The 19,052-nt window shown below is 39.6% G+C and overlaps 1 protein-coding gene across 1 annotated transcript; it reads right to left on the minus strand.

Moving 5' to 3' along the window:
* Positions 1–10,739: 10,739 nt before the first annotated feature.
* Positions 10,740–16,031, minus strand: tmem141 (transmembrane protein 141). Its single transcript, XM_061876344.1, has 5 exons — positions 15,857–16,031; positions 15,644–15,710; positions 11,477–11,560; positions 11,290–11,400; positions 10,740–11,206 (listed from the first exon to the last, which is right to left on the minus strand). Exons 1-5 carry the CDS (start codon positions 15,908–15,910, stop codon positions 11,145–11,147), a joined length of 378 nt encoding a protein of 125 aa, XP_061732328.1. The 5' UTR covers positions 15,911–16,031; the 3' UTR covers positions 10,740–11,144.
* Between the last annotated feature and the right edge of the window lie 3,021 nt (positions 16,032–19,052).

Raw genomic sequence — 19,052 nt, forward strand, 5'->3', positions numbered from 1 at the left:
GCACCGCCCTTCAAACCGCGCTCCGAGCTCGCTGATTGGACGAGACGCGCACGAGCCGAGTGCTGATTGGAGGAGAGCAGAGGTAGGGTCCAGTTTGAGTTGTGCGCAGTGTGCTTTTGTTTATGACTCATACTGGGACGTTATTCATATCGAGGGCTTTCTCTATGGCAGGGGTCGGGAACCTTTTTGGTTGAGAGAGCCATACAAGCCAAGCATTTTAAAAAGTATTTCCGTGAGAGCAATATGATATTTCTTTTAAGACTGAATACAACTAAATGATCCGATCCGTTGTGGTGAAGAAGGAGCTGAGCCGGAAGGCAAAGCTCTCAATTTATCAGTCGATCTACGTTCCCATCCTCACCTATGGTCATGAGCTTTGGGTCATGACCGAAGGAGAAGATCACGGGTACAAGCGGCCGAAATGAGTTTCTTCTCACCCTATCTCCCTTAGAGATAGGGTGAGAAGCTCTGTCATCCGGGAGGAACTCAAAGTAAAGCCGCTGCTCCTCCACATCGAGAGGAGCCAGATGAGGTGGTTCGGGCATCTGGTCAGGATGCCACTCGAACGCCTCCCGAGGGAGGTGTTTAGCGAACGTCCAACCGGTAGGAGGCCACGGGGAAGACCCAGGACACTTCGGGAAGACTATGTCCCCCGGGAAGAGCTAGACGAAGTGGCTGGGGAGAGGGAAGTCCGGGCTTCCCTGCTTAGGCTGCTACCCCCGCGACCCGACCTCGGATAAGCAGAAGAAAATGGATGGATGGATGGATGGACAACTAAATGCATGCATTTTTAAGTAAGACCAATATTTTTAGAGTAAAAATAAGTCTCTTATTCCTTTTAATAACATTGTTATTCTGAAGCTAACCAACAATAAATAAAATACTTCTTACCATTAATGCGACTTCTTGAACAGGTGCGGTAGAAACCGGATGGATGGATTAAAATGCATGAGAATGTTTTATATTTTGAACGTTATTTTTAACACTGATAATACCAGCGGAATTACTCATTTCTTGCCGTCTTAAACAATGTCAGCTAAGATTTATCTGAGAGCCAGGTGCGGTCATCAAAAGAGCCACATCTGGCTAAAGAGCCATAGGTTTCCTACCCCCGCTCTATGGCATGGGTGTCAAACTCTGGCCCGCGGGCCAAATTTGGCCCCCCTGTAATTTCGTTTGGCCCTTGAGGCAATGTCAAATTGCTGTAACACCGCATTCACCCCTAATACTCATACTTGTCAACCCTCCCAATTTTCCCAGGAGACTCCCGAAGTTCAGTGCCCCTCCCGAAAATCTCCCGGGGCAACCATTCTCCCGAAATTCTCCCAATTTCCACCCAGACAACAATATTGGGGGCGTGCCTTAAAGGCACTGCCTTTAGCGTTCTCTGCAACCTGTGGTCACGTCTGCTTTTCCTCCGGCCCAGTCACATAATATATGCGGCTTTAGCACACACACAAGTGAATGGAATGCATACTTGATCAACAGCCATACAGGGCACACTGAGGGTGGCCGTATTAACAATGCCAACACTGTTACAAATATGCGCCGCACTGTGAACCCACACCAAATAATAATGACAAACACATTTCGGGAGAACACCCGCACCGTAACGCAACAGAAGGGTTGAGTTTATACCAAAATGGATACATGGATGATACAGCAGAGCATTGGGAGAATGTCATGTGGTCAGATGAAACCAAAATAGAACTTTTTGGTATAAACTCAACTCGTCGTATTTGGAAGAAGAAGAATACTGAGTTGCATCCTAAGAACACCATACCTACTGTGAAGCATGGGGGTGGAAACATCATGCTTTGGGGCTGTTTTTCTGCTAAGGGGACAAGACGATTGATCTGTGTTAAAGAAAGAATGAATGGGGCCATGTATCGTGAGATTTTGAGCCAAAACCTCCTTCCATCAGTGAGAGCTTTGAATGGTTGACCATGCTTATTTTCCACCATAATTTACAAATAAATTCTTTAAAATTCCTACAATGTGAATTCCTGGATTTTTTTTCACATTCTGTCTCTCACAGTTGAAGTGTACCTATGATGAAAATTACAGACCTCTGTCATCATTTTAAGTGGGAGAACTTGCACAATCGGTGGCTGACTAAATACTTTTTTGCCCCACTGTGTGTGTATATATATATATATATATATATATATATATATATATATATATATATATATATAAAGAAATACTTGAAAATATATATCCCCCACTACCACCACCACCCCCAGCCCCACTTCAACATTACCATCCAGACTGTTATCGGCGCAAAGTTCAAAAGCCAAAATCTGTGATGTTACAGGATTGTATTAGTGTGTTAGTAACGGTGAAGACACCATTGATGCTGAAAGGAAAATACAGGTTTTGGAGCAACATTTGTGCCATCCAAGCAACTTCTTTTACATGGACGCCCCTGCTTATTTCAGCAAGACAATATCAAGTTACATGTTACAACAGCGTGGCTTCATAGTAAAAGGGTGTAGGTACTAGATTGGCCTCCCTCTAGTCCAGACCTGTCTCCTATTGAAAATGTGTGGTGCAATATGAAGCCTAAAATACCACAACGAAGACCCCGGACTGTTGAACAACTTAAGCTGTACATCAAGCAAGAATGGGAAAGAATTCCACCTGAAAAGCTTCAAAAATTGGTTTCCTTAGTCCCCCAAAGTTTACAGGGTGTTGTTAAAAGGAAAGGCCATGTAACACAGTGGTAAAAATGCCCCTGTGAAAACTTTTTTGAAATGTGTGGCTGCCATCAAATTTTTAGTTAATGATTATTTGAAAAAAAAAAAAAACGAGTTTCTCAGTTGGAACATTAAATATTTTGTCTTTGCTGTCTATTTAATTGAATAAGTGTTGAAAAGGATTTGCAAATCATTGTATTCTGTTTTTATTTACGATTTACACAACGTGCCAACTTCACTGGTTTTGGGTTTTATATGTTTTTCTGCATTTTTCTCAAGCTGCTGTGTCTCCTTGGTTCCGCCTCACCATTTTAAACACCTGAGTGATGAGCAGGATATTCCGGACAGGAGGTAAAAAAAAACAAAAAAACAAGTTTAAACCTGAAGTCTGAGTTAATTTACCATAACATAGGAAACTGGGAATGTCAAGATACAGCTGCTCTGAATTAGTTCAATCAATCTTGAGTATGTTGAAAAGACATGATCCATCTAGCAATGATTACCAAAAGATAAGTAATACAGTAATCAGTAACAGACAATTACTGCCGCAGTCAATACATGAGTTTGAATACAGTAGTTTATTGATTTAAGGTTCATCCCACTTTCTTATTAGCATATTGTGGAGAGGCGGAGCCGACGGTCCGACAGAGCGACAGGGCACGCCAAGATGGCGGAGAGGAGGCGGAGATGATGACCGAGCGGAGAGGCGGGGCATGCCAGGAGCGACGCTACGAGCGAGATCAGGTGCATGGCTTACACACCGGGACACAATTGACTTATCTCCTCACACTGTATAAAAGGGGAGAAGGAGGAAAGATCGAGGCAGAAGGAGGAGAGCAACAGAGAGCGAGCCATAGACGAGGACGACGACGACGGCGGCTGAAAGAGCGGACGGTGAGCGAGCAGTGGAAAGGATATTAACAGTGTATGAAGCCACACTGTTAAAACACGTGGCTTGGCATTGTCTTGCTGAAATAAGCAGGGGCGTCCATGATAACGTTGCTTGGATGGCAACATATGTTGCTCCAAAACGTGTATGTACCTTTCACCATTAATGGTGCCTTCACAAATGTGTAAGTTACCCATGCCTTGGGCACAATTACACCCCCATTACATCACAGATGCTGGCTTATGAACTTTGCGCCGATAACAATCTGGATGGTTCTGTTCCTCTTTGTTTTGGAGGACACAACATCCACAGTTTCCAAAAACAATTTGAAATGTGGACTCGTCAGACCACAGAACACTTTTCCACTTTGCATCACTCCATCTTAGATGAGCTTGGGCCCAGCGTAGCCGTTGGCATGTCTGGGTGTGGTTGATAAATGGCTTTCGCTTTGCATAGTGGAGTTTTAACTATCACTTACAGATGTAGCGGCCAACTGTAGTTACTGAAAGTGGTTTTTGGAAGTGTTCCTGAGTCCGTGTGGTGATATCCTTTACACACTAATGTCGCTTTTTGATGCAGTACCGCCTGAGGGATCGAAGGTCCGCAATATTATCACTTACGTGCAGTGATTTCTCCAGATTCTCTGAAACTTTTGATGACATTACGGACGGTATGTTGGTGAAAAACCTAAGTTACTTGCAAAAGGTGGTTGAGAAATGTTGTTCTTAAACTGTTCGACAATTTTCTCACGCATTTGCTCACAAAGTGGCGACCCTCGCCCCATCCTTGTTTGTGGAAGCTGCTCTTATACCCAATCATGGCACCCACCTGTTCCCAATTAGCCTGTTCCCCCCTGGGATATTCCAAATAAGTGTTTGACGAGGATTCCTCAACTTTCTCAGTCTTTTTCGCCACTGGTGCCAGCTTTTTTGAAACACGTTGCAGGCATTTAATTCCAAATTAGCTAATATTTGCAAAAAAATAATGTTTTCCAGTTCGAACGTTAAGTATCTTGTCTTTGCAGCCTATTCAACTGAATATAGACAGAAAATAATTTGCAAATCATTGTATTCCGTTTTTATTTACTCAACGTGCGAACTTCACTGGTTTTTGGTTTTGTACAAACATATTTTTCCTCAAAGTCGGTTTTGTTTCTTCTGCACCCTCCTGATTCACTTCTCACCTGCCCAGGCTTGAACACCTTGCCTTCCTCACCTGTAAGCTAAGTGACTCATTTTGCAAAAACAAAATTGTATTTTGTCTCATGTCAGGCTTTTCCCGTCTCTCCGCGTGATGAATTGTTGCTATGTGTCTTCAGCCCCAAAATGATAGAACACACAACTGACACTTCCCCTGCATAATCAATCACACGCTGGTTAATCACACCCAAAATACATTTGTGAGTATTGATTACGGCTGCAGGCCAGTGGAGATCAAGTAGAGCAAACGATACACTGGCCAATATTTGCGTTTCGGAGTATGGATTTAACCCCGGAGTAGCTTTAATAGTGTTTGCATTGGGCCTTTTTGGGGAGTGCGGAGGGTGAACGCGTGAGCTTTTGTTATATAAGCAAAGAAAGAGAGTGACAGAACGAGGAGGTCAGAGCTCAGTGGGATGACTCCGAGTCGGACAAATGAGCACTCGGCCTCGTTCTCTTCATCTTTCCGTGTCATGTCCATGGACTGCTGCTGTACTAAACACACACACACACACATATGCGCACACAGCTACACACTCAAAGGGCTGCCAGAGGATGCCAACTATGCTGCAGCTGCCGGTGTTATTCAGCGCCAGCTCTAATTCCCTCCTGTCTGATCTGTTCCTGCACCTCTTTCTCTTTCAGTGGCATCCGTGTGCATGTGACAAAGGATTTTAGAGCTCATTCACTTGGCAAAAAAAAAAAGTTGAGGCACTGTTGGAGAGCAGAAAAAAGAATACTCAAAGTGAAAGCCAGAACAATCGCCCTGCTTTGATTAGCATTAAAGGAAATATTGTATTCCAAGTTGGAACTTTGGTCATTTTACTTGTGGCATGAAGACAATTCTGTGGATTTAATTATATTTGCACTAACAAGTGTGTTTAAAGTATAGCGTCTCCTGCAGTGGACATTTGTGTTTTGCATAACAGGTTCTAAAAACCCAAAACCAGTGAAGTTGGCACGTTGTGTAATTCGCAAATAAAAACAGAATACAATGATTTGCAAATCCTTTTTAACTTATATTCCATTGAATAAACTGCTAAGACAAGATATTTAATGTTTGAACTGAGAAACTTATTTTTTTTGCAAATAATTATTAACTTAGAATTTACTTGCAGCAACACATTGCAAAAAAGTTGGCACAAGGGCATTTTTACCACTGCGTTACATGACCTTTCCTTTTAATAACACTCAGGAAACGTTTGGGAACTTAGGAGACCAATTTATGAAGCTTTTCAGGTGGAATTCTTTCCCATTCTTCCTTGATGTACAGCTTAAGTTGTTTAACAGTCTGGGGTCTCCATTGTCGTAATTTAGGCTTCATAATGCGCCACACATTTCCAATAGAAGACAGGTCTGGATACAGGCAGGCCAGTCTAGTACCCGCACCCTTTTACTATAAAGCCACACTGGCATTGTCTTGCTAAAATAAGCAGGGGCGTCCATGATAACGTTGCTTGGATGGCACCATATGTTGCTCCAAAACCTGTATGTACATTTCAGCATTAATGATGCCTTCACAGATGTGTAAGTTACCCATGCCTTGGGCACTAATACACCCCCATACCATCACAGATGCGGCCTTTTGAACTTTGCGCCTAAAACAATCCGGATAGTTCTTTTCCTCTTTGGTCCGAAGGACACGACGTCCAGAGTTTCGAAAAACCATTTAAAATGTGGACTCGTCAGACCACAGAACACTTTTCCACTTTGCATCAGTTCATCTTAGATGACCTCGGAACCACCGAAGCCGGCGGCGTTTCTGGGTGTTGTTGATAAATGGCTTTCACTTTGCATAATAGAGTTATAACTTGCACTTACAGATGTAGCGACAAACTGTAGTTACTGACAGTGGTTTTCTGAAGTGTTCCTGAGCCCATGTTGTGATATTCTTTACACACTGATGTCGTTTTTTGATGCAGTACCACTTGAGGGATCAAACGTCATGGGCATTTAATGTTGGTTTTTAGCCTTGCTGCTTACGTGCAGTGATTTCTCCAGTCTCTCCGAACCTTTTTAATGATATTACGGACCGTAGATGGTGAAATCCCTAAATTCCTAGCAATAGCTCGTTGAGAAATGTTATTCTTAAACTGTGCGACAATTTGCTCACGCATTTGTTCACAAAGTGGGGACCCACGCCCCATCCTTATTTGTGAATGACTGAGCATTTCATGGAAGGTGATTTTATACCCAATCATGGCACCCACCTGTTCCCAATTAGCCTGTTCACCTGTGGGATGTTCCACATAAGTGTTTGATGAGCATTCCTCAACTTTCTCAGTCTTTTTTGCCACTTGTTGCAGGCATCAAATTCCAAATGAGCTAATACTTGTAAAAAAGTTTCTCAGGTCAAACGTTAAGTATCTTGTCTTTGCAGTTTATTCAATTGAATATAAGTTGAAAAGGATTTGCAAATCATTGTATTCTGTTTTTATTTACACAACGTGCCAACTTCACTGGTTTGGGTTTTGTATATTGCGCATCCCTAATTCTATTATTTGCCAACCCATGAATTGTGTTGGCATAAATATAATTACATTGTCCCCCGCCCTCAATTTGATCGTTAAGCCCGCTCCATAGTGTAGTTGATGATCATTGATGCATGTTTAAATTATGCTGCATGGCCAACAAACACATCCAAAAAATAAACTAATACCAGATTATAAGAATAACATGTGCTTCCGACAAAAAAGAGCCCCACTAAATCCTGACCTTCAAATTCACGTTTATCCCCATGTTAATGCCGGTTGGACACGTGGAAGCAAAGTGGATTTATAACGTAACATACCACAGCTTGAAACTAAATAGGATAGCCTAATGAGGGTAAAGTTTGGAATTATAACAGCGTTTCCAGAAAATATGCCTTTGAAGTAGCACAAAAGTTTTTTTTACAGTGGTTAACTTCTTTTTACACTTATATTAGAGTAAGAAAATTAAAGGCCCGGTAGCGTCCAGATGACTGAAATTTAACTCTGTGTATTTTTTTGCTCCCGAAAATATATCTGCCTGTCATTTCCCATAATATCAATTAATTTTTGAGTAATCTGTAGATAACTAACTGTACTTTAACTGTACTTCCGATTGGTGGGACATCATCTACCAAACCGGAGCCCATTTCCCCGTAGTGTGGATCAGAGCATGCAAAACTATTATTTTGATCACTTAACTCAGGTGTGTCAAACTTGTTTTCATTGAGGGCCACATCGCACTCATGGCTGCCCTCAGAGGGCCACTTGTAATTGTGAATGTAAGAATATGAAAGTATAATCACCTCATTAAATCATTCCCTTTGCATTTGGTTATTTGATTTTTGTAAGTACAAATTGATGGACAACTTGCTTTGAAATCATAAGCAGATTTTTAAGTATTTATTGTTATTTTTACAAATTATCATACGGTATATTATAATTAGGGGTGCTAAAAAAATTTTTGTTTTTAATCACATTCAAATCCTGATTTTTTTATGAAGTATCAAAAATCTAATTTGTTAGATTTTTTTTTGACAAATTAATTAAAACTGTGATGCGGTGGCGACTTGTCCAGGTTGTACACCGCCTTCCGCTCGAATGCAGCTGAGATAGGCACCAGCACCCCCCGCGACCCCAAACGGAATAAGCGGTAGGAAATGCCATCCATTTTCTACCGCTTATTCCCTTTCGGGGTCGCGGGGGGCGCTGGCGCCTATCTCAGCTACAATCGGGCGGAAGGCGGGGTACACCCTGGACAAGTCGCCACCTCATCGCAGGGCCAACACAGATAGACAGACAACATTCACACTCACATTCACAACCGAGGGCCAATTTTTTTTAGTGTTGCCAATCAACCTATCCCCAGGTGCATGTCTTTGGAAGTGGGAGGAAGCCGGAGTACCCGGAGGGAAACCACGCATTCACGGGGAGAACATGCAAACTCCACACAGGATTTGAACCCAGGACTGCAGGACCTTCGTATTGTGAGGCAGACGCACTAACCCCTCTGCCACCGTGAAGCCCAGCGGTAGGAAATGGATGGATGAAATCCCTTTTTGAAAAAACTAATTTAGGCCATCTCTATGCATACTTGTGTCATACATCAGCAACCAAAAGGAGGTTTTCTTACCTGTAAGCCAGATCTTGGCAAATTAAGCAAGGGGGCCACAATCCCCCCAAATTTTTTTTAGATCTTTAAGATGGGAAGTGTAGTTGCGATTATGGTGTGCCGTGATGTTTTCAAATTACCGTAAGTCTTGAAGTATATAAACTATTTCAATGGTTGGAATCTGCGCTTTTGCGTGATATTTTAGTGACTAGTGTTGGTCTGATACCAATATTATTTCGATACTTTTCGGTACTTTTCTAAATAAAGGTGACCAGAAAAAATTGCATTATTGGCTTTATTTTAACAAAAAATCTTAGGGTGTGGTGGACCGGTACTTTTCATTGGTAGTATGATAAATAAATGATAAATGGGTATGTAGTATGGTACCAAATATGATTCATTAGTATCACGGTACTATAATAATACCGGTACACCGTACAACCCTACTAGCTACTATGGTAATCTACGTCACAGCAGGTCAGACAAGGCACCAAGCAGTATGGGTGGGGAGCGTTTCCACAGAGTGTTTCCAGAGTGGCCATTCTGAAATGTGGGTGTAAGGGACAGACGTGGAAGGATATTTTTACAACAAAGTTCTAAAGCTTTGTGATATATTGGATATATCAAATTGTAGATGTTTTGTTTTACCCTTCGCGTTCATATTTCCCTCTTTGTTGTATTTTTTTGCATTTGGATTGATTGTAAAATCTGTCGATCGAGAGTAGGTGGGACGTTTATATATTCTCAATATTCAGTGTTTTATCGGTCATAGAATTTTTTAAAATTCCATTCTGTTTTTAAGGCGGTCTGTTATAACGTTTTTAGCATTCAATCAGACTTTATTTTGAGGTTTTGTATTATCCATCCATTTTCTACCGCTTATTCCCTTTCGGGGTCGCGGTTGGCGCTGGCGCCTTTCTCAGCTACAATCGGGCGGAAGGCGGGGTACACCCTGGACAAGTCGCCACCTCATCGCAGGGCCAACACAGATAGACAGACAACATTCACACTCACATTCACACACTAGGGCCAATTTTAGTGTTGCCAATCAACCTATCCCCAGGTGCATGTCTTTGGAAGTGGGAGGAAGCCATAGTACCCGGAGGGAACCCACGCATTCACGGGGAGGACATGCAAACTCCACACAGAAAGATCCCGAGCCTGGATTTGAACCCAGGACTGCAGGACCTTCGTATTGTGAGGCAGACGCACTAACCCCTCTTCCACCGTTTTGTATTAGTGTTCCTAAAAATAGATATACCGGCCCCCAGACACAATTTTTTCTCTAATTTCGCCGTTTTGTCCTACTAATTTTGGCGGTCCTTGAACGCACCGTGGTTTGTTTACATGTACAACTTTCTCCGACTTTCTAGGACGTGTTTTATGCCACTTCTTTTTCTGTCTCGTGTCCACCAAACTTTTAACGTTGTGCGTGAATGCACAAAGGTGAGTTTTGTTGCAGTATTGACTTGTGTGGAGTGCTAATCAAACATATTTGGTACCTGCATGACTGCAAGCTAATCGATGCTAACATGCTATTGAGGCTAGCTATATGTACACATTGAATCATTATGCCTCAATTGTAGCTATATTTGAGCTAATTTAGCTTCCTTTAAGTCCTCTTAATTCAATGTATATCTCATGACCCACTATCTGTATGTACGGCTTTTAAATTTGTTTTGCGGCTCCAGACAGATTTGTTTTTTGTATTTTTGGTCCAATATGGCTCTTTCAACATTTTGGGTTGCCGACCCCTGCTCTAGGTCAACTCGTCACACATCATCAAAAAATTATTATTATTTTTTTTTTTTTTTTCAAAATCCAGTTCAAATTAAGATCTAATTACCGGTACACAGAAATGAACTTCAATAGTTTGAATTTGTAACTGAACATTTAAATATTTATTGTTTCCGAAGGGTAACAATTCTGAGGTAGGTCAGCATCAAGCAACAAATCAGTGCAATAAAAAAACGGGGAATTACCACTTGGCTCTTTAATTCTAGCGACTGGTTAAATACATTGTTATACCAGCTGTGGCTGTAGGCAGCCTCCTAACATAGTTTTTAAAGAGATAGCAGTAGCTAAATGATAAGTGGCCAGCATTTACATATTTATGTGGTTTAAAATGTTTGTTCTGCTCATCAGCTGTTGGTATTGTTGTTTACAATGAACTCCTCAGCTGTATTCCGATTGGCTGAGTGAGCAATTACCGCTATTACAACATTGGTTCTGTGGCTGCCGTGTTGTGTGACACACTTAACAAGAGTCCATTCACTTTCATTCGATCACGTCGCCATATTTGGTCTTCCCCGCCTTTGTTTGTTCCTCTACTTTAGACACTGGAAGACAAAACAGTGGCAAAAAGTAGTAAACACCAAGCGTCCAAGTTTGAACATGTAACATTCAGGCAACTGACTCCCACCCTGTGGCGGTGATCTGTCCGGGACTTTTCCAGTTTCTAGTAGCAACCAGAGGTCCGAGCACTTCTGCGTTTCCCACCGTGTCACGGCGTAACTGCCTCCTGATGACGCCACTGAGAGAGAGGAGGCGCGGAGTTATGGAGAGAAAGACAAACCATGATTGAAAGAACTTATTGTATTATTCCTCACCGATGGAAATAAGTAGATTCCATTGCAGAGGATAAGGAAGTCTCTTCTGCAGAACTTTCTGGACAAGAAAAAACCCAACAGCACCTGTAATAAAAGTTGAAAGACAAAATGACTCCATATTGTTGTTTTGTAACAGTAATATGTCTCTACAGCCTAGGGCTGGACAAAATGGCCTTTTTTTAATATCTCAATATTTTTAGGCCATGTCACGATACACGATATATATCTCAATATTTTGCCTTGGCCTTGAATGAACACTTGATGCATATAATCACAGCAGTATGATGGTTCTATGTGTCTACATTAAAACATTCTAGTTCATACTGCATTAATATATGCTAATTTTAAACTTTCATGCAGAGAGGGAAATCATAACTAAGTCAACTTGCCATAACTGTATTCATTAAACAGTTATTAAGCAGTGGCACAAACATTCATGTCATTTTAAAACAGAAAGTGCAAGATTGTCAGAGACATTTTAAAACAAGCTATGAGTGCACTTTTGTGCATGATGTCACTAAGATGCCATATCAAAACAACACTAAGTTAAAGTGTACTTTTTGTACAGAACGCCACTACAATAGTTTAAAACAAATAAAGTGCACTTTTGTGCATGATGTCACACAAGGTATTTCAATAACTTTCAAATAAAAATGAGATGCATAATAGGAAATCAAATCGCTATGTGGTAGGTTCCTGCAGACATTATCTCCAGCTCCCCTTTAATCTTACAGAGAAATTTGAGCAAATAAAATGTGTCCTAAATGTTTCACGTCATTAAAAAAGTTAAAAACCTAAGGACTTTTGTGTCCTGTTTGGTTTAAAAAAATAATAATAATCAAATGTCCCCAGAGGGTTAAATGTGTTTTAAAAAAACAGAAGACAATTAGACACATGTGCAATCTACAGAACCCAAAACCAGTGAAGTTGGCACGTTGTGTAAATCGTAAACAAAAACAGAATACAATCATTTGCTAATCCTTTTCTGCTGATATTCAATTGAATAGACTGCAAAGACAAGATACTTAACGTTCGAATTGAAAAACTTTGTTATTTTTTGCAAATATTAGCTCATTTGGAATTTGATGCCTGCAACATGTTTCAAAAAAGATGGCACAAGTGGCAAAAAAGACTGAGAAAGTTGAGGAATGCTCATCAAAGACCTATTTGGAACATCCCACAGGTGAGCAGGCTAATTGAGAACAGGTGGGTGCCATGATTTGGTATAAAAGCAGCTTTCATGAAATGCTCAGTCATTCACAAACAAGATGGGGCGAGGGTCACCACTTTGTGAACAAATGCGTGAGCAAACTGTCCAACAGTTTAAGAACAACATTTCTCAACCACCTATTGCAAGGAATTTAGGGATTTCACCATCTACGGTCCGTAATGTCATCAAAAGGTTCAGAGAATCTGGTGAAATCACTACACGTAAGCGATGATATTACGGACCTTGGATCCCTAAGGTGGAACTGCATCAAAAAGCGACATCAGTGTGTAAAGGATATCACCATGTGGGCTCAGGAACACTTCAGAGAACCACTGTAACTACAGTCGGTCGCTACATCTGTAGGGGCAATTTAAAACTCTAATATGCAAAGCCAAAGCAATTTATTAAAAAGACACTGAAATGTTGCTAGCTTCATTGGGCCCGCTCATGTAAGATGGACTGATACAAAGTGGAAACATGTTCTGTGGTCTGACGAGTCCACATTTGAAATTCTTTTTGGAAACTATGGCTGTTGTGTCCACCGGAACAAAGAGGAAAAGAACCATCCGGATTGTTATAGGTGCAAAGTTCAAAAACCTACATCTGTGATGGTATGGGGGTGTATTAGTGCCCAAGGTATGGGTAACTTACACATCTGGGAAGGCACCATTAATGGTGAAAGGTACATACAGGTTTTGGAGCAACATATGTTGCCATCCAAGCAATGTTATCATGGACGCCCCTGCTTATTTTAGAAAGACAATGCCAAGCCACGTATTACAACAGCGTGGCTTCATAGCAAAAGCGTGCGGGTACTAGACTGGCCTGCCAGTAGTCCAGATCTGTCTCCCATTGAATAAAATACCACAACGGAGACCCCGGACTGTTGGATCACTTTTAACTGTATATCAAGAAAAGAATGGGAAATAATTCCACCTGAAAAGCTTCAAAAATTGGTCTCCTCAGTTCCCAAATATTTACTGAGTGTTGTTAAAAGGAAAGGCCATGTAACACAGTGGTAAAAATGCCACTGTGCCAACTTTTTTGCAATGTGTTGCTGACATTAAATTCTAAGTTAAGGATTATTTGCCCAAAAAAATAGTTTCTTAGTTTGAAAGTTAATAATCTTGTCTTTGCAGTCCATTCAATTGAATACAAGTTGAAAAGGATTTGCAAATCATTGTAGTCTGTTTTTATATCGGCTGGGGACATCTCTGCGCTGCTGATCCACCTCCACTTTGGACGGGACTCTCGCTACTATATTGGATCCACTTTGGATTGTACTCTCACGGTTATGTTAGATCCACTGTGGATTGGAATGTCACAATATCATGTTAGACCCGCTCGACATCCATTGCTTTCGGTCCCCTAGAGCAGTGGTTCTCAAATGGGGCTACACGTACCCCTGGGGGTACTTGAAGGTATGCCAAGGGGTACGTGAGATTTTTTTAAAACATATTCTAAAAATACCAACAATTCAAAAATAATTTATAAATATATTTAAAAATTAGCTGTCAACAAAATATGAATTTAAGTTCATAAACTGTGAAAAGAAATGCAACAATGCAATATTCAGTGTTGACAGCTAGATTTTTTGTGGACATGTTCCATAAATCCATCCATTTTCTACCGCTTATTCCCTTTCGGGGTCGCGGGGGGCGCTGGCGCCTATCTCAGCTACAATCGGGCGGAAGGCAGGGTACACCCTGGATAAGTCGCCACCTCATCGCAGGGCCAACACAGATAGACAGACAACATTCACACTCACATTCACACACTAGGGCCAATTTAGTGTTGCCAATCAACCTATCCCCAGGTGCATGTCTTTGGAAGTGGGAGGAAGCCGGAGTACCCGGAGGGAACCCACGCATTCACGGGGAGAACAAGCAAACTCCACACAGAAAGATTCCGAGCCTGGATTTGAACCCAGGACTGCAGGAACTTCGTATTGTGAGGCAGACGCACTAACCCCTCTTCCACTGTGAAGCCCTGTTCCATAAATATTGATGCTAAATATTTCTTTTTTTTGTGAAGAAATGTTTAGAATTAAGTTCATGAATCCAGATGGATCTCTATTACAATCCCCAAAGAGGGCACTTTAAGTTGATGATTACTTCTATGTGTAGAAATCTTTATTTATAATTGAATCACTTTTTTATTTTTCAACAAGTTTTTAGTTATTTTTACATCTTTATTTTTCCAAGTAGTTCAAGAAAGACTACTAAAAATGAGCAATATTTTGCACTGTTATACAATTTAATAAATCAGAAACTGATGACATAGTGCTGTATTTTACTTATTTATCTCTTTTTTTTTTAACCAAAAATGCTTTGTTCTGATTAGGAGGTACTTGAATTAAAAAAAATGTTCACAGGGGGTACATCACTGAAAAAAGGTTGAGAACCACTGCCCTAGGGGGGCGGGGGTTGCCCACATTTGCGGTCCTCTCCAAGGTTTCTCCTAGTCATCATTGTCAATGTCACCGACGTCTCACTGGGGTGAGTTTTTCCTTGCCCTTATGTAGGCTCTACCGAGGATGTCGTTGTGGTTTGTGCAGCCCTTTGAGACACTTGTGATTTAGGGCTATACAAATAAACATTGATTGATTTACCATTTACACAACGGGCCAACTTCACTGATATAGGCTTTAGGGTTATGCCATCATGTGGTAGACAATTTAAGGTTTATGCTGCGATGAGGTGGCGACTTGTCCAGGGTGTACCTGCGATGAGGTGGCGACTTGTCCAGGGTGTACCCTGCCTTCCGCCCGATTGTAGCTGAGATAGGCGCCAGCGCCCCCCGCGACCCCGAAAGGGAATAAGCGGTAGGAAATGGATGGATGGATGTAGTACAATATGTCTTTTGTAAACGTTCAGTTCAAGATACAATTTTTTAAATACCAATTTGTGCGGAAATAGTGAAATGCAGCCAAATAATAGTGAAACAAATGGACCTACCGAGCAAAAATGTCCCAGTCCCCTTCATGAAAGCTTGAGACTGGCAGGCTGCATATCTTTGTAAGCCCTGAAACAAACAATTACACAAAAAAGAAACATTTATTCGTGTTGGTTATATTTAAAAAATGTAAATATTTATTACGACATTAGCATGCAGTAATGTGTCCTCTAAATAAACACGACAGCTCGACCAGCTACGTTTTAAAAACTCACCGGGTGTTTTGCCGCCAACGCATCGTCCACTTTAGTAATACCAAGATTGACCATTTTATTATTCGAAATAAAAAAGTAGAAGTATTAAACAGACAAAAATAATCCTCATGAGCAGAGGCCGGGCAGTTACCCAACTTCCGGGATGCGACATATACAACAACCGAGTAAGAAGAAGGTTAAAATTACAACAAGGGTGACACTCACAGGACTGGAGGAAGTACTGCAACTCATACATTTGAAATCCAAGGCAATTTCATCCATCCATTTCCTACCGCTTGTCCCTTTTGGGGTCGCGGTGGGTGCTGGAGCCTATCTCAGCGGCACTCGGGCAGAAGGCGGAGTACACCCTGGACAAGTTGCCACCTCATTGCATGGCCAACACATAGACTGCACAGTACTTTTTTTTTTTTTTACATTTTAATAGTGAATTACGTTAATTTTGCACGAACAAATGACACGGTGAAAGAAAAACATTTTATGGTATTATTTTATGATATAAGACCAAAAAAAATTTGAGGAGAGAAAAAAAGAGGCAACAAATTACACTGTAAAAATATATTTTATGGTATCAAAACAGTTTTACGACACAAAAAAACATGTAAAAAATGTATTTTATGGTATCAAAACAGTTTGACGACACAAAAAACGATTTTCCATTACAAAAAAAAATATTTTATGGTAACCTGACAGCTCATTTAGCAAAACTTTACGATAAAATCTATGGTGGGTTTTTTTACATGTTTATTGCTTGCAACTTTTGCATAACAAATGAATAAATTACGCTGTAAAAAAAAAAAAAGGATTTCACGGTGTAATAAATGATTTTACTATATAAAAAAATGATTTTACAGTATACAAAATTACTTTACGGTATTAAAAAAAACTAAAAATTTTGCACGGATAAACAAATTTTACTGTAAAAAATGATTTTACGGAATAGAAAACTATCTTATGGGAAAAAACTAAAAACCAAGCAATTACGGTATAGAAACAAATTGACAGCACAGAAAAATTTTCTGACATAAAAAAAGCGATTTTAATATGAAAATTATTTTTACGGTGCAAAAGTATAGCTAAGAAGTACTGTAAAATTTAAGGTGTTTTTTACTTTAGCATTCGTGGCAAATTTTGCACAAAAAATGAACAAATCAAACTGTTAAAAAAGTATTCTACAAAAATAAATTTACAGTATAAAAATATTTTTATAGTATAAAAAATATTTTACGGTGCACGATACAATTTCATAAAATGTTTGCCAAACACATGAACAAATTACATTGTAAAAAATATTTTTCGGTATGGAAAATTATTTAATGGTACAAAAAAGAAACAATATATAGTACAATAAACGTTTTTGCAGCACAAAAAAATGTTTTTATGATGAAAAAACTGACAGCTTAGTCACCAAAACTTGACAGTAAAATTTACAGTATTTTTTAACATTTTAATGTTGAATTTAGCAAATTTTATCTCATTCTAAAAAAATACTGTAAAATCTATGGTGGTCAGTTGTGTTCAATGTAATGAAACAAAAAAAAAAGATATGAAATTACATGTATTATTATAAATATACTATTCATTGATCGTATGAAAAATAAAAGGGGTATTTGGATACACACAAGCTGACAAGCACTTTCTTTTTATGTTAGTACACAAAAAGAAAAGCAAACGGTCATTCAAATGTATCAAATATAGTCTTGTATGAGTAGAGTCTGGATTTGTATTTATATTTTTTGGTTTCCCACAGACAGCACGCCCTCCGATGACCACTGGTGACCTCTTTTGTGACGCCACAATGCCCTCCAAAGAGTGAAAAGAGACAGCAGATGGAGAGAATGTAGGTTCTGTTACCGGACCACCAGGCCTGGGGGGCTTTACATCTGCTACTGCTTACCAGGAAATAAGAGAAAGTGGACGCTTTAGATGAAATTAGTCGATATATAGCATCTTGTAAATCATGTGCGCTTGAGTTAACTTGGGTTCTTAAAACATATGGAGTAGTCTATTGAAACCCATCTATGCAATAAAATGTCTTCATGTTTTCATTTTTTTCTACAAAGGTTAGAAGTAGCTGACCTGTGCTCATTTGCATGGCTTCATAAAAGCAATTTAGTTTACTGATTAAAAACCTATTCACACAACTTGTGTATTTATTGTTTGGGGGGGGGGCACACACGTATATATATATATATATATATATATATATATATATATATACACATACACATATACATATGTATATACACATAAATGTATATATACGTACATATATATACATACATACATATATATATAGACACACATATATATATGCATATATACGTACATATATATATATATATACACATACATATATCAATCAATGTTTATTTATATAGCCCTAAATCACAAGTGTCTCAAAAGGCTGCACAAACCTCAACAACATCCTTGGTAGAGCCCACATAAGGGCAAGGAAAAACTCACACCCAATAGGACGTCGGTGACAGTGACAATGATGACTATGAGAAACCTTGGGGAGGACCGCATATGTGGGCAACCCACCCAGCCCACATATGCATGTATATATATGTATATATACATATACATGTACATATACATGTACACATATTAGATTAGATTAGATAGATAGTACTTTATTTATTCCGTCAGGAAAATTAAAATTTTCAGTTTTCAGCACAATCCCATTCAAGATCAGACAAACATTAAAGGGAGACAGAACAGGATCGCTGACGGGTCTGCCGGCTTCCAGCGCCCCTTACAAAAAAAAGATGAGATACAGGTAAACATACATACATATGTACATATGTATGTATGTATGTATGTATGTATATATATATATATATATATGCATATATGTATACATATTTTACCTACACTGGAAGAGAAAAAAATCTGTGAATTTTGCGTTAAAAAAGGCATAATTTTACCATAAAATGGTCACACTATTTTATTGTAAAATACTGGTGATTGAGCTGCCAGTTTTTGGCATAAAAAATATGGTTGCTGTTTTCACAGTGTAAAAATGGTACCACAGTTTTTTTTTCTTAGGGTAGGACTCTGAAGACTGAGCTGTTTCTAAAAATATATATGTATTTTTACAGTGTACACTTTGATAATTTACTTTGGAATCATAAAGCTAAGTCGATATGTATCTCTGTTTTACCCCAAAAATGTTCTGAAGGTGTAATATATATAT

This window comes from Nerophis ophidion, linkage group LG17 (genome assembly GCF_033978795.1).
Source record: "Nerophis ophidion isolate RoL-2023_Sa linkage group LG17, RoL_Noph_v1.0, whole genome shotgun sequence".
Lineage (NCBI taxonomy): Eukaryota > Metazoa > Chordata > Actinopteri > Syngnathiformes > Syngnathidae > Nerophis > Nerophis ophidion.